Raw genomic sequence first — 14960 nt, forward strand, 5'->3', positions numbered from 1 at the left:
AAACCAGTCAAGTAGAAAAATGATTAATTTATTGGATAAAATTATGTGGGCAGGACTGAGAGATCTACCTAGCTAATAATATTCGACGGAATATCAAAAACGGGGAATAGTACATTAGATCTTTAATTCGTCGGTATATCTATGGTATATTTGGGTTTATTTCTGATGGTCGGACATTATATTTTAACAATAAATCCGCGGCACACTTTTGTTTAGCTTCCGAATAAATATATTATTAAGTGAAGTGAAGGCTATTTTAAATACGCAGTTTCAGCAGCTGGAAGATATCATCGGGGAAATATTAAAAGTAAAAAAGAGCGTAAGTGTTAACAAGCTGCAAAGTCGTTGGTTCCTTATTTTCCTTATTTTTGTATGCAGGGGCAGAACTCAGACACATTGCGAACTGCGGCGGCATTGAAATTTGTTGCATTAAAGCATGCAAATCGAGAAGTTAAACAGAAAATAAAGTCTGGACGGGATAACTTACACTTGGAAAAATGTAAAGTGGACATAAGTCGGTTGCAATTGCAAAATCTTCTGTACGAAGTGAGACACTTGAAAAAGGACATCGTGCGTTGCGAGAAATTCCAGAGTCGTGACTCCAAGTTGGTCCTGCTCTCAGACACTGAGTATTTTACCAAATTGCCGGGAATTGAAGATAGTAAAGTGAAACCAGAATCGGAGCACTACAAGCATTTGCAGCGCTTAGATTGTGAACTGCGTTTAAGGAAAGACCTGGATGAACAGAAAAGCTCATTGAAGAACTCCAAAAAGGAGCTGCAACAAGAGAATCTTAAACAACATAGTAGGTACGTTTCATTCGCGCCAGCTCTACGCACCCTAAAGAGTGCTACGAAACCGCTGCATGATGCACTGCAGCTTTCTCTTGATGTTGAATGGAAGCTTAGTGCTGTGGTCAAATATCTGCCCAAGCCTCTTTATATATTATTCATCAAACTGCAATGCCTTCAACGTGCGAGCGATGAGCCATCATTCAATGTTGAAGTGGTAGGATATGAAAGTGAAGCTCAGATGCAGGAGTTGACAAACCTAAAGCAAAACCCAAAAGCAAGGCGCGACTACTCTGAAAGGGACATTGAATTGTCGGGAAAGCCTGAGGAAAATCCTTTGAACAAAGAATTAAGTCCTCATCCTCTGCACATTCGCATCACGGTAAGATTAAACCAAAACATACGACTATAGAAAAATACCTTAACGTTCGAACGGTCTCTAGCTTGGCTCTGCTGGCTCGATTCAACTGGTGTTGATTATTCGCTATTTCGAACAAATTAAATGTGCGACAGCATGGCCTCAATTGAGCATTTCCAATAATACAAACCATCAAGGGTAAGTTTTAGCGAGTGAATTGCTTTAGCAGCAACTATATTTTAAAACATTTTCATGTTTTTAGGGATACTAATTTCGTTCAGCATCTCCTTCGGCATTTGTTTGCAAACGATTTGGGTAATGAAATACTTATACCCGGTATTCAATACGATGTAAGACAAGCAACAAGCTATAATTTTCCTATATATATGTATGAATCATAAAATTATATATTTGCGTTAGTTACAGAATAAGGATCTGACACCAGAGGAATGTATACAATATCTGGAGTCTAAGGACTTTGGAAAAGCATACTGTTGGTTACAAAGTATATGCTCTATACCAACAGTCCACAGCTCGATGTTGTATAAGCATGAGCTGAACTTGAATAAAAGCATGCGGGAGACCATAGCTCGCATTACACGGCGCTGGAACTCTTGGTTAAATCTAAGTCAGCAAATACGTGGTCTGACTAACAAGGACATCGATTTGTATGCACTAAAAGAAAATGTCTATCCTGCGGCTTTGTCTTGCAGCCTAGTGCAGTGGACGGCGATCACTCTCGAGGAATTCCTAGCCCAAAATTCAGACGTACTAAACATTTCTCCGGATGATAAGGGCATAACATACAATTCCTATCGTGCTGTGATTGTTCGTGGCTCTGCCAAAATGGAATGTTTCATTCGAATACCGAGTAATTATCCATTGGAAATGCCACTCTGGATATTGAGTGTGCATTGGAACGGTCGCCGTACATCGCAGAATAATGCAGCTATCAAGGTTAGTTTGTTCAGACTTCCATGCGTTATATATAAGCTTATTTTGATACCATTTTGTAGATGATGGAGTACTGGACCAACTCATTGCAACCCCAACAGCTGGAAGCAAATTATCGTATTCTGTACGCTCAGCTTTTCCGAACTATTTATAGTTTTGACATCTTTCTGGAGACAGAAGGCTCAATGCAGACGACTATAGAATACACCAAGGAAAAGCCTTATATAAGTGCATTTGCAAAACGATGCCGATTGCGTCCATATAAATACATAAAAAAGGGTTCCGTACAGGCATTCAAACAATAAGGACCTAAAAACAAATATAAGAATATGGTTTTGTAAAAAAAAATCAAAAGCAGTTACTTAACATCTTCACAGTTGCTGTTTATTATGTAATGCATAATTGCAATAATGCAATAAATAAGTAACATTTAAATCTAGCTACAGTTTTATTGACAGCTTAGTTTCTGAGATGCTGTCGCTGCCAGGGACTCGGTTGGCAGGGTGATTGCAGAGGCATTTTCAACAGACTCTCGACTCTCATCCGGTATAACTTTATCAACAACGTGTTTTTCTATTAGACCGCTTTCTCCCAAGTAGCATATGGAAAATCCATCGTACCATGCCTCCTGATCCTTCAGTACTTCCTTCAATTGCCACACCTTGTATTTCCAGAACTGGAACATCACCTTCAGGCCGGATATGCCCCTCACGCGCCACCTTATGCGCACGGTGTAATCGTCGGTATGCTTTGTAATTTTAAGAACCTCAAACTTAACGTAGGCGTACTTTAGGTGACCCACAGTTCGAAGAATGGCAATTTGCTTAACAAAGTGGTATAGACCGACTGTGTGCTTGCCGGTAATATTGTTCTGAAATATAAGGTTTGGGCTGTATACGGAATAGTTCAGCGGTTCAACAAAGAGTTTGGGAAGCGTGGTTCGCAGAACTTCGTAGGCTCGCTCCAGATCTTCAGGCTTTCGAACATTTTCCTTCTCTTTGGCGGATGTTTGTACATTACTGTTTTCGTGAAAACTTCGTTTCGGTTGCATTACGCTACTACCTTCACATTTTAGCCAATTGTAGTTATATGATCCTGTGCAAGGAGAGTATAATCGCATTGTGGAAGCCCACGCCTGTTCTTTGGAGCCCCACAAGCTTATCAAATTGCTCTTTCTCATTGATAAAATTCCAAAATTTCGCATCATTTTGACAAGGACCATTGACGAATTTACCGGACTCTGGTAACTGTATTTCCCGTAATATGTTAAATGTTTCTTCCTTTTAAGCGTCACTCTGCCGTTCAAATATCACGTTTAAATTCTTCATCTGGTTTTACTCAGCGTTTAAATTGTGGGGTTTTTAATCTTTTTTAGACGTGCTCGTGTGGTAACCAAGTTTATTTGGAATCGAAAAATCATATGGTCATATGTATATCAATATAAATATTTTGTACAATAAAAGTGTGAGGTGATGTGATAGTTTTTTTGGGATATCTCAACGGAACTTTCTGAACTCGGAGACAGTTTACACTATTTTTTTGTAGTTTCAGTGATCCAACGTCGTTAGAATCATAGTTGGATAATGGAAATAAGTATCCATATTTTTATGTGATATTTCCCGTATGCGACTATACTTCAAGACCACTCTAGTCTAAATTATTGTCGCACCAGTCGAAAAGCTGTTGAACTATTTGTGCCAAAACGTGCCACCCAGTTGTGGTAGAGTAATACCTAACAAAAATAGATCCAAAGAAAATTCATGTCGACCAGAAATACCTAGATTTTGTAAACAACGTTTCCACGATATATTTCTATCCGTGAGTAGGGGATGGATTGGAGGGGATGTCGAGGTCACGGCCGGGGGGATTCTTTGGTTCCGTGCTCATTCGGTAACTTGGGGGGGGTTCGTTTGACCGCGTCTCGACTCCTACTACATAAACTTTAAATTTTTTAGAATCCCGTGACTCTACCGGGAGCGAACTCCGAAAACAACACTATGCCTATTCCGAGCATAACGGACATTAAATGGCACAATCATAGGGCTTACCCGAAAAGTACTAGTGGCTTTCGTCGGCGTGTTCCAAACTCTCGCGGGCGTGAGGTCTTGCGATGGAAGTCGACCCACACGATTCTATACCCACCCTTCCATGATTTCCAGTGGTGCGAAGGTTCTGGAAATCCCTAAAATTCTTACCCTACCCCATTACGTCACCCTGTCCCTTGGAAATTATAAGTCTACTCCATGTTCATTGCTAATAACATTCAATATATTTCATTGTACTTCATCATAGACATGTTGCTTCAATCAAAATCTAGCAAACCAAGTTTCACTTCCAAAAATAACACAAGTATTAAACTACAATCAGCAGGCAACTAAGAAAAATTTTAGTGGAATGAAAAAAAAATAGGAGGCTTAATCCCTAAGGAGAAAAAAAAAATTTATAGATATAGGTATATATAAACGGTGGAGTATAAATAGAAAAGATAGGAATATAATATAGGATATTCGAAATAAGTAAATTAGGTATGTATAAAGGAAAAAAAATAAAAATCAAAAAAAATTTTAAAAGCAGCGGGGGTCATACCAGCGACCAGCAATGGTGAGCCAAAACGAAATTTAATTAAACATTATAAATTTATTTATTTATTTTTTCTGGGTTGAGGAGATGTTTTTTTCTATGTTGGTTAGAGTATAGCTTGGCTACGTTTCCATGCATTAAAAGAATGCAGGGAATGTGAGCAAGGCAAGCTTAGCAGAATGGCACCGAAGAGACCGAAAAGCTTCGAGCGTGTGGAACGCAAGCGTTGCGCTCTCTTATCAGCAGCGGCTGGCCGCTGCTCATGCGTTTTAGGTTTTGACGAAGACAGGCGCAAAGGAGAAAATTGAAATTGGGTCACTTACGGCTTTAATACAGTGGTCCCTCGCTGAAAGGCGCCTTTCGTTGTGGAGCTGTGGAAACCATGTTAATGTGTGCCCAGGGCGGAGGGGATTGGTAAATAGGGGGGTATGAAAAAGGTTTTTTGTTTTTGTTTTTTTTTTTTTTTTTTTGTAGTCTGTTACTTTATGATTAAGTTTTTCGGTCCCCAACCCGAAAAAATAAATTCCGCTTTGAGAACTTTCACATTCCCGCCTATCGAGGTAGGACTGTGACGCAGAGTTAAGGAAAGTTACATAGTCATATAAGTGCTCAGAAGGAACCAAAAAAAATTACAATTAAAACTACACTATGCTACGAAATCTGGGTCCGGATCCGTGGCGGCGTCTTCTAGGCCGTCGCAGACAGCGAGTTAGCGGCGCATAGGGGGGGTGATCTCTATGCCCTCTATGCCCTCTATGCGCATACGTTAGATATGGCGCCAGGGTGATGGCCGGTGGAGGTTATGTCGCCGGGCAGGTGGATGCTTCAACGACTCCAAAAGGGACAAAAAATCTCCGCCCCACACCAAGGTCGACTCCGAAGAGTACTCCCGTCAAGGGGGGGAGTTGGGTGTGGGTGGGGCAGAACTTTGGGGAGAGCCGGGTGGCTACCGCTCGGGGCCAGGGCCCAGTTTTTCGGACTTTTCCACGGAGACACGAGCGTTGGGTTCTCCTGGCAGAGCTGCAGGACGCACGGGTTTGCAACAAGAACAACACTTGCTGGCGAGGCGAGGCAACTATGCACTTTTCGCCAGGGTAGTTTCTTGCCAGTTTTCTCGGCGCACGATTATTAATTTTCGACCGATTTTTTCGGCGCGCCCACCGTGTGGGATTTTCCCCGTTCCGTTTTATTTCTTTTCGGTTTGTCTTTGTGGCACTTATTTGGGTTACTTTTCTTTTCTTTTGGGCTTACACGTGGTCGATTTAGTTATATATTTGCTACCGACGCGGAGATAGCCACCGGCTGCACAGATTCAAATTTTCGAAAGAGAACGTTCTGGTGCTTTTGCACTGCTTAAATAAGAGCTTACCGATCTTAAAGCTCGGCTTCGAAAGCTCCGTTGCGATGCGCTGCACAGCACTTACGGCAGCTCAGCTCAGCTGTTCCCTACCTCGAGCTTGCTTGCACCCACCCCAACTATACTATGCCCTGCAGCGATAATTGGCCCAAGGTTATTGCATGCGATATCCGAGCACCATAGCGATAACCTATTTTGCATCGGTATTGTCCAACCGCAACCGTTACAATTTTTCAAATCACAACGTTCCCCCTCGTTTTTTTTTTTGGTTTTAAATCATCTCAAGGATGATCGGAATTTTGATCGTAGCACTGTAGCCACATTGATCAGATACTGGTGATGTAGTTTGGCGAGTTTGACAGGTCGGTATATAAAAAAAAGAGGAAAATTACTTAACTGTTTTAGAAAATAAACTGAAATTACTTTATAACATGATGAAGAAAAAAGCGGTCAAAAGTTTAAGTCAGCAGTTTTGATGAAGATTGCCAGCTCTCTGAGATGTAGCGGCTCTTTTTTGATTAATAATTGATGTAAATTGTTATAATATTTAAAGATTTTGAATTTCCTTCTGAGCCCGGCAAATCTTTGGCAATCGAAGATCAGGTGTTCGGCATATTCAGTTACATTGCACGTTTCTCAGATATTTGAGTCAATTGCTTTGATTCTGTGTAGGAAGACTTTGTCGTATGTGTGTCCCGTCATAGGTCTGTTAATGGTCTTGATGCTTTTAGCATTCCATTTAAGAGAAAAATGCCAGCGTTTACTGGGTATGTCTGGAAATATGTCTATGAGGCTGGATCCCTTCGTCCTACACTTCGTCCTGTAGTCCTCATTCCATTTGTATACTAAAAAGTTCCTAATTTCTCTTCGAGCCTCCTTGTAGCTGTATTTTATATTTATTGTAAACCCCTCACTTGTAGCAGCCTTTGCTGCTATGTCAGTCTTTTCGTTGATGGCCACACCCTTGTGACCAGGGACCCATAGAATGTCAAGTTTCTGAATGTCTGATTGGTTAACTATGTTGTGAATATCATTCACTAGGTACGAGTCTGTATTCTTATTTTTAATTAAATTAATAGCTAGTAATATTCGACGGAATATCAAAATCGAAAATATTGTTTCGAATCCTTTACGGAGAACAATTAACCTATTATAAGCCAAGGGGCCGAAAAAAATGAAATTTTAATCATTTAAGCGCAGTTCAGGTGAAAGTTAGCGTTGTTATTTTTAATTTCAGATAAAAGATGGCCTGAATCTACAAGAACAATTTACAATCCTTAATATTTTCTGCCATTTACCTGAAGAAGGTGAACTATTTAAATAGAGGGGGCTTAAGTGGGCTAAATTCGTTTTTTCATCATAACGAGACGCTATATTGTTGTTGGAAAAAAAAAACAGCAATCGCCGTAGCAAGAAAATAAGTCAAGTATTTAAAACAAACCAGTCAAGTAGAAAATTGATTAATTTATTGGATAAAATTATGTGGGCAGGACTGAGAGATCTACCTAGCTAGTAATATTCGACGGAATATCAAAAACGGGGAATAGTACAATAGAACTTGAATTCGTCGGTATATCTATGGTATATTTGGGTATATTTCTGATGGTCGGACATTATATTTTAACAATAAATCCGCGGCACACTTTTGTTTAGCTTCCGAATTAATATATTATTAAGTGAAGTGGAGGCTATTTTAAATACGCAGTTTCAGCAGCTGGAAGATATCATCGGGGAAATATTAAAAGTAAAAAAGAGCGTAAGTTTTAACAAGCTGCAAAGTCGTTGGTTCCTTATTTTCCTTATTTTTGTATGCAGGGGCAGAACTCAGACACATTGCGAACTGCGGCGGCATTGAAATTTGTTGCATTAAAGCATGCAAATCGAGAAGTTAAACAGAAAATAAAGTCTGGACGGGATAACTTACACTTGGAAAAATGTAAAGTGGACATAAGTCGGTTGCAATTGCAAAATCTTCTGTACGAAGTGAGCCACTTGAAAAAGGACATCGTGCGTTGCGAGAAATTCCAGAGTCGTGACTCCAAGTTGGTCCTGCTCTCAGACACTGAGTATTTTACCAAATTGCCGGGAATTGAAGATAGTAAAGTGAAACCAGAATCGGAGCACTACAAGCATTTGCAGCGCTTAGATTGTGAACTGCGTTTAAGGAAAGACCTGGATGAACAGAAAAGCTCATTGAAGAACTCCAAAAAGGAGCTGCAACAAGAGAATCTTAAACAACATAATAGGTACGTTTCATTCGCGCCAGCTCTACGCACCCTAAAGAGTGCTACGAAACCGCTGCATGATGCACTGCAGCTTTCTCTTGATGTTGAATGGAAGCTTAGTGCTGTGGTCAAATATCTGCCCAAGCCTCTTTATATATTATTCATCAAACTGCAATGCCTTCAACGTGCGAGCGATGAGCCATCATTCAATGTTGAAGTGGTAGGATATGAAAGTGAAGCTCAGATGCAGGAGTTGACAAACCTAAAGCAAAACCCAAAAGCAAGGCGCGACTACTCTGAAAGGGACATTGAATTGTCGGGAAAGCCTGAGGAAAATCCTTTGAACAAAGAATTAAGTCCTCATCCTCTGCACATTCGCATCACGGTAAGATTAAACCAAAACATACGACTATAGAAAAATACCTTAACGTTCGAACGGTCTCTAGCTTGGCTCTGCTGGCTCGATTCAACTGTTGATTATTCGCTATTTCGAACAAATTAAATGTGCGACAGCATGGCCTCAATTGAGCATTTCCAATAATACAAACCATCAAGGGTAAGTTTTAGCGAGTGAATTGCTTTAGCAGCAACTATATTTTAAAACATTTTCATGTTTTTAGGGATACTAATTTCGTTCAGCATCTCCTTCGGCATTTGTTTGCAAACGATTTGGGTAATGAAATACTTATACCCGGTATTCAATACGATGTAAGACAAGCAACAAGCTATAATTTTCCTATATATATGTATGAATCATAAAATTATATATTTGCGTTAGTTACAGAATAAGGATCTGACACCAGAGGAATGTATACAATATCTGGAGTCTAAGGACTTTGGAAAAGCATACTGTTGGTTACAAAGTATATGCTCTATACCAACAGTCCACAGCTCGATGTTGTATAAGCATGAGCTGAACTTGAATAAAAGCATGCGGGAGACCATAGCTCGCATTACACGGCGCTGGAACTCTTGGTTAAATCTAAGTCAGCAAATACGTGGTCTGACTAACAAGGACATCGATTTGTATGCACTAAAAGAAAATGTCTATCCTGCGGCTTTGTCTTGCAGACTAGTGCAGTGGACGGCGATCACTCTCGAGGAATTCCTAGCCCAAAATTCAGACGTACTAAACATTTCTCCGGATGATAAGGGCATAACATACAATTCCTATCGTGCTGTGATTGTTCGTGGCTCTGCCAAAATGGAGTGTTTCATTCGAATACCGAGTAATTATCCATTGGAAATGCCACTCTGGATATTGAGTGTGCATTGGAACGGTCGCCGTACATCGCAGAATAATGCAGCTATCAAGGTTAGTTTGTTCAGACTTCCATGCGTTATATATAAGCTTATTTTGATACCATTTGGTAGATGATGGAGTACTGGACCAACTCATTGCAACCCCAACAGCTGGAAGCAAATTATCGTATTCTGTACGCTCAGCTTTTCCGAACTATTTATAGTTTTGACATCTTTCTGGAGACAGAAGGCTCAATGCAGACGACTATAGAATACACCAAGGAAAAGCCTTATATAAGTGCATTTGCAAAACGATGCCGATTGCGTCCATATAAATACATAAAAAAGGGTTCCGTACACGCATTCAAACAATAAGGACCTAAAAACAAATATAAGAATATGGTTTTGTAAAAAAAAATCAAAAGCAGTTACTAAACATCTTCACAGTTGCTGTTTATTATGTAATGCATAATTGCAATAATGCAATAAATAAGTAACATTTAAATCTAGCTACAGTTTTATTGACAGCTTAGTTTCTGAGATACTGTCGCTGCCAGGGACTCGGTTGGCAGGGTGATTGCAGAGGCATTTTCAACAGACTCTCGACTCTCATCCGGTATAACTTTATCAACAACGTGTTTTTCTATTAGACCGCTTTCTCCCAAGTAGCATATGGAAAATCCATCGTACCATGCCTCCTGATCCTTCAGTACTTCCTTCAATTGCCACACCTTGTATTTCCAGAACTGGAACATCACCTTCAGGCCGGATATGCCCCTCACGTGCCACCTTATGCGCACGGTGTAATCGTCGGTATGCTTTGTAATTTTAAGAACCTCAAACGGTATAGACCGACTGTGTGCTTGCCGGTAATATTGTTCTGAAATATAAGGTTTGGGCTGTATATGGAATAGTTCAGCGGTTCAACAAAGAGTTTGGGAAGCGTGGTTCGCAGAACTTCGTAGGCTCGCTCCAGATCTTCAGGCTTTCGAACATTTTCCTTCTCTTTGGCGGATGTTTGTACATTACTGTTTTCGTGAAAACTTCGTTTCGGTTGCATTACGCTACTACCTTCACATTTTAGCCAATTGTAGTTATATGATCCTGTGCAAGGAGAGTATAATCGCATTGTGGAAGCCCACGCCTGTTCTTTGGAGCCCCACAAGCTTATCAAATTGCTCTTTCTCATTGATAAAATTCCAAAATTTCGCATCATTTTGACAAGGACCATTGACGAATTTACCGGACTCTGGTAACTGTATTTCCCGTAATATGTTAAATGTTTCTTCCTTTTAAGCGTCACTCTGCCGTTCAAATATCACGTTTAAATTCTTCATCTGGTTTTACTCAGCGTTTAAATTGTGGGGTTTTTAATCTTTTTTAGACGTGCTCGTGTGGTAACCAAGTTTATTTGGAATCGAAAAATCATATGGTCATATGTATATCAATATAAATATTTTGTACAATAAAAGTGTGAGGTGATGTGATAGTTTTTTTGGGATATCTCAACGGAACTTTCTGAACTCGGAGACAGTTTACACTATTTTTTTGTAGTTTCAGTGATCCAACGTCGTTAGAATCATAGTTGGATAATGGAAATAAGTATCCATATTTTTATGTGATATTTCCCGTATGCGACTATACTTCAAGACCACTCTAGTCTAAATTATTGTCGCACCAGTCGAAAAGCTGTTGAACTATTTGTGCCAAAACGTGCCACCCAGTTGTGGTAGAGTAATACCTAACAAAAATAGATCCAAAGAAAATTCATGTCGACCAGAAATACCTAGATTTTTCAAATCACAACGTTCCCCCTCGTTTTTTTTTTGGTTTTAAATCATCTCAAGGATGATCGGAATTTTGATCGTAGCACTGTAGCCACATTGATCAGATACTGGTGATGTAGTTTGGCGAGTTTGACAGGTCGGTATATAAAAAAAAGAGGAAAATTACTTAACTGTTTTAGAAAATAAACTGAAATTACTTTATAACATGATGAAGAAAAAAGCGGTCAAAAGTTTAAGTCAGCAGTTTTGATGAAGATTGCCAGCTCTCTCAGATGTAGCGGCTCTTTTTTGATTAATAATTGATGTAAATTGTTATAATATTTAAAGATTTTGAATTTCCTTCTGAGCCCGGCAAATCTTTGGCAATCGAAGATCAGGTGTTCGGCATATTCAGTTACATTGCACGTTTCTCAGATATTTGAGTCAATTGCTTTGATTCTGTGTAGGAAGACTTTGTCGTATGTGTGTCCCGTCATAAGTCTGTTAATGGTCTTGATGCTTTTAGCATTCCATTTAAGAGAAAAATGCCAGGGTTTACTGGGTATATCTGGAAATATGTCTATGAGGCTGGATCCCTTCGTCCTATACTTCGTCCTGTAGTCCTCATTCCATTTGTATACTAAAAAGTTCCTAATTTCTCTTTGAGCCTCCTTGTAGCTGTATTTTATATTTATTGTAAACCCCTCACTTGTAGCAGCCTTTGCTGCTATGTCAGTCTTTTCGTTGATGGCCACACCCTTGTGACCAGGGACCCATAGAATGTCAAGTTTCTGAATGTCTGATTGGTTAACTATGTTGTGAATATCATTCACTAGGTACGAGTCTGTATTCTTATTTTTAATTAAATTAATAGCTAGTAATATTCGACTGAATATCAAAATCGAAAATATTGTTTCGAATCCTTTACGGAGAACAATTAACCTATTATAAGCCAAGGGGCCGAAAAAAATGAAATTTTAATCATTTTAGCGCAGTTCAGGTGAAAGTTAGCGTTGTTATTTTTAATTTCAGATGAAAGATGGCCTGAATCTACAAGAAGAATTTACAATCGTTAATATTTTCTGCCATTTACCTGAAGAAGGTGAACTATTTAAATAGAGGGGGCTTAAGTGGGCTAAATTCGTTTTTTCATCATAACGAGACGCTATATTGTTGTTGGAAAAAAAAACAGCAATCGCCGTAGCAAGAAAATAAGTCAAGTATTTAAAACAAACCAGTCAAGTAGAAAAATGATTAATTTATTGGATAAAATTATGTGGGCAGGACTGAGAGATCTACCTAGCTAATAATATTCGACGGAATATCAAAAACGGGGAATAGTATATTAGAACTTTAATTCGTCGGTATATCTATGGTATATTTGGGTTTATTTCTGATGGTCGGACATTATATTTTAACAATAAATCCGCGGCACACTTTTGTTTAGCTTCCGAATTAATATATTATTAAGTGAAGTGGAGGCTATTTTAAATACGCAGTTTCAGCAGCTGGAAGATATCATCGGGGAAATATTAAAAGTAAAAAAGAGCGTAAGTGTTAACAAGCTGCAAAGTCGTTGGTTCCTTATTTTCCTTATTTTTGTATGCAGGGGCAGAACTCAGACACATTGCGAACTGCGGCGGCATTGAAATTTGTTGCATTAAAGCATGCAAATCGAGAAGTTAAACAGAAAATAAAGTCTGGACGGGATAACTTACACTTGGAAAAATGTAAAGTGGACATAAGTCGGTTGCAATTGCAAAATCTTCTGTACGAAGTGAGCCACTTGAAAAAGGACATCGTGCGTTGCGAGAAATTCCAGAGTCGTGACTCCAAGTTGGTCCTGCTCTCAGACACTGAGTATTTTACCAAATTGCCGGGAATTGAAGATAGTAAAGTGAAACCAGAATCGGAGCACTACAAGCATTTGCAGCGCTTAGATTGTGAACTGCGTTTAAGGAAAGACCTGGATGAACAGAAAAGCTCATTGAAGAACTCCAAAAAGGAGCTGCAACAAGAGAATCTTAAACAACATAATAGGTACGTTTCATTCGCGCCAGCTCTACGCACCCTAAAGAGTGCTACGAAACCGCTGCATGATGCACTGCAGCTTTCTCTTGATGTTGAATGGAAGCTTAGTGCTGTGGTCAAATATCTGCCCAAGCCTCTTTATATATTATTCATCAAACTGCAATGCCTTCAACGTGCGAGCGATGAGCCATCATTCAATGTTGAAGTGGTAGGATATGAAAGTGAAGCTCAGATGCAGGAGTTGACAAACCTAAAGCAAAACCCAAAAGCAAGGCGCGACTACTCTGAAAGGGACATTGAATTGTCGGGAAAGCCTGAGGAAAATCCTTTGAACAAAGAATTAAGTCCTCATCCTCTGCACATTCGCATCACGGTAAGATTAAACCAAAACATACGACTATAGAAAAATACCTTAACGTTCGAACGGTCTCTAGCTTGGCTCTGCTGGCTCGATTCAACTGTTGATTATTCGCTATTTCGAACAAATTAAATGTGCGACAGCATGGCCTCAATTGAGCATTTCCAATAATACAAACCATCAAGGGTAAGTTTTAGCGAGTGAATTGCTTTAGCAGCAACTATATTTTAAAACATTTTCATGTTTTTAGGGATACTAATTTCGTTCAGCATCTCCTTCGGCATTTGTTTGCAAACGATTTGGGTAATGAAATACTTATACCCGGTATTCAATACGATGTAAGACAAGCAACAAGCTATAATTTTCCTATATATATGTATGAATCATAAAATTATATATTTGCGTTAGTTACAGAATAAGGATCTGACACCAGAGGAATGTATACAATATCTGGAGTCTAAGGACTTTGGAAAAGCATACTGTTGGTTACAAAGTATATGCTCTATACCAACAGTCCACAGCTCGATGTTGTATAAGCATGAGCTGAACTTGAATAAAAGCATGCGGGAGACCATAGCTCGCATTACACGGCGCTGGAACTCTTGGTTAAATCTAAGTCAGCAAATACGTGGTCTGACTAACAAGGACATCGATTTGTATGCACTAAAAGAAAATGTCTATCCTGCGGCTTTGTCTTGCAGACTAGTGCAGTGGACGGCGATCACTCTCGAGGAATTCCTAGCCCAAAATTCAGACGTACTAAACATTTCTCCGGATGATAAGGGCATAACATACAATTCCTATCGTGCTGTGATTGTTCGTGGCTCTGCCAAAATGGAGTGTTTCATTCGAATACCGAGTAATTATCCATTGGAAATGCCACTCTGGATATTGAGTGTGCATTGGAACGGTCGCCGTACATCGCAGAATAATGCAGCTTTCAAGGTTAGTTTGTTCAGACTTCCATGCGTTATATATAAGCTTATTTTGATACCATTTGGTAGATGATGGAGTACTGGACCAACTCATTGCAACCCCAACAGCTGGAAGCAAATTATCGTATTCTGTACGCTCAGCTTTTCCGAACTATTTATAGTTTTGACATCTTTCTGGAGACAGAAGGCTCAATGCAGACGACTATAGAATACACCAAGGAAAAGCCTTATATAAGTGCATTTGCAAAACGATGCCGATTGCGTCCATATAAATACATAAAAAAGGGTTCCGTACACGCATTCAAACAATAAGGACCTAAAAACAAATATAAGAATATGGTTTTGTAAAAAAAAATCAAAAGC

The 14960-nt window shown here is 39.4% G+C and overlaps 4 protein-coding genes across 4 annotated transcripts in view; 3 read left to right on the forward strand and 1 right to left on the reverse strand.

Moving 5' to 3' along the window:
- The window catches only part of LOC117190333 (THO complex subunit 5-like), a 34959-nt gene that overhangs the window by 9963 nt on the left and 10036 nt on the right, over nucleotides 1–14960 (forward strand). The window lies entirely within an intron of this gene.
- LOC117190329 (THO complex subunit 5-like) lies at nucleotides 211–2538 on the forward strand. Its single transcript, XM_033395407.1, has 6 exons — nucleotides 211–319; nucleotides 379–1173; nucleotides 1235–1347; nucleotides 1412–1499; nucleotides 1576–2106; nucleotides 2166–2538. Exons 2-6 carry the CDS (start codon nucleotides 1033–1035, stop codon nucleotides 2406–2408), a joined length of 1116 nt encoding a protein of 371 aa, XP_033251298.1. The 5' UTR covers nucleotides 211–319; nucleotides 379–1032; the 3' UTR covers nucleotides 2409–2538.
- Nucleotides 2468–3506, reverse strand: LOC117190350 (uncharacterized protein C6orf136 homolog). The gene has a single exon (XM_033395431.1). It carries the CDS (start codon nucleotides 3323–3325, stop codon nucleotides 2552–2554), a length of 774 nt encoding a protein of 257 aa, XP_033251322.1. The 5' UTR covers nucleotides 3326–3506; the 3' UTR covers nucleotides 2468–2551.
- LOC117190332 (THO complex subunit 5-like) lies at nucleotides 12716–14952 on the forward strand. The gene is made up of 6 exons (XM_033395410.1): nucleotides 12716–12823; nucleotides 12883–13677; nucleotides 13739–13848; nucleotides 13913–14000; nucleotides 14077–14607; nucleotides 14667–14952. Exons 2-6 carry the CDS (start codon nucleotides 13537–13539, stop codon nucleotides 14907–14909), a joined length of 1113 nt encoding a protein of 370 aa, XP_033251301.1. The 5' UTR covers nucleotides 12716–12823; nucleotides 12883–13536; the 3' UTR covers nucleotides 14910–14952.

Source organism: Drosophila miranda (genome assembly GCF_003369915.1).
Source record: "Drosophila miranda strain MSH22 chromosome Y unlocalized genomic scaffold, D.miranda_PacBio2.1 Contig_Y1_pilon, whole genome shotgun sequence".
In the NCBI taxonomy this organism is placed as follows: domain Eukaryota; kingdom Metazoa; phylum Arthropoda; class Insecta; order Diptera; family Drosophilidae; genus Drosophila; species Drosophila miranda.

What these genes read in the sequence shown, in the direction of transcription:
- LOC117190329 (XM_033395407.1), top strand. Translation starts at nt 1,033, where the DNA reads ATGCAGGAGTTGACAAACCTAAAGCAAAACCCAAAAGCAAGGCGCGAC. An exon ending in CTCTGCACATTCGCATCACG is followed by an intron (nt 1,174 to 1,234) that starts GTAAGATTAAAC and finishes AACGGTCTCTAG; the next exon opens with CTTGGCTCTGCTGGCTCGAT. An exon ending in AGAATAATGCAGCTATCAAG is followed by an intron (nt 2,107 to 2,165) that starts GTTAGTTTGTTC and finishes ACCATTTTGTAG; the next exon opens with ATGATGGAGTACTGGACCAA.
- LOC117190350 (XM_033395431.1), bottom strand. Translation starts at nt 3,325, where the DNA reads ATGGTCCTTGTCAAAATGATGCGAAATTTTGGAATTTTATCAATGAGA.
- LOC117190332 (XM_033395410.1), top strand. Translation starts at nt 13,537, where the DNA reads ATGCAGGAGTTGACAAACCTAAAGCAAAACCCAAAAGCAAGGCGCGAC. An exon ending in AATAATACAAACCATCAAGG is followed by an intron (nt 13,849 to 13,912) that starts GTAAGTTTTAGC and finishes TCATGTTTTTAG; the next exon opens with GGATACTAATTTCGTTCAGC. An exon ending in TACCCGGTATTCAATACGAT is followed by an intron (nt 14,001 to 14,076) that starts GTAAGACAAGCA and finishes CGTTAGTTACAG; the next exon opens with AATAAGGATCTGACACCAGA.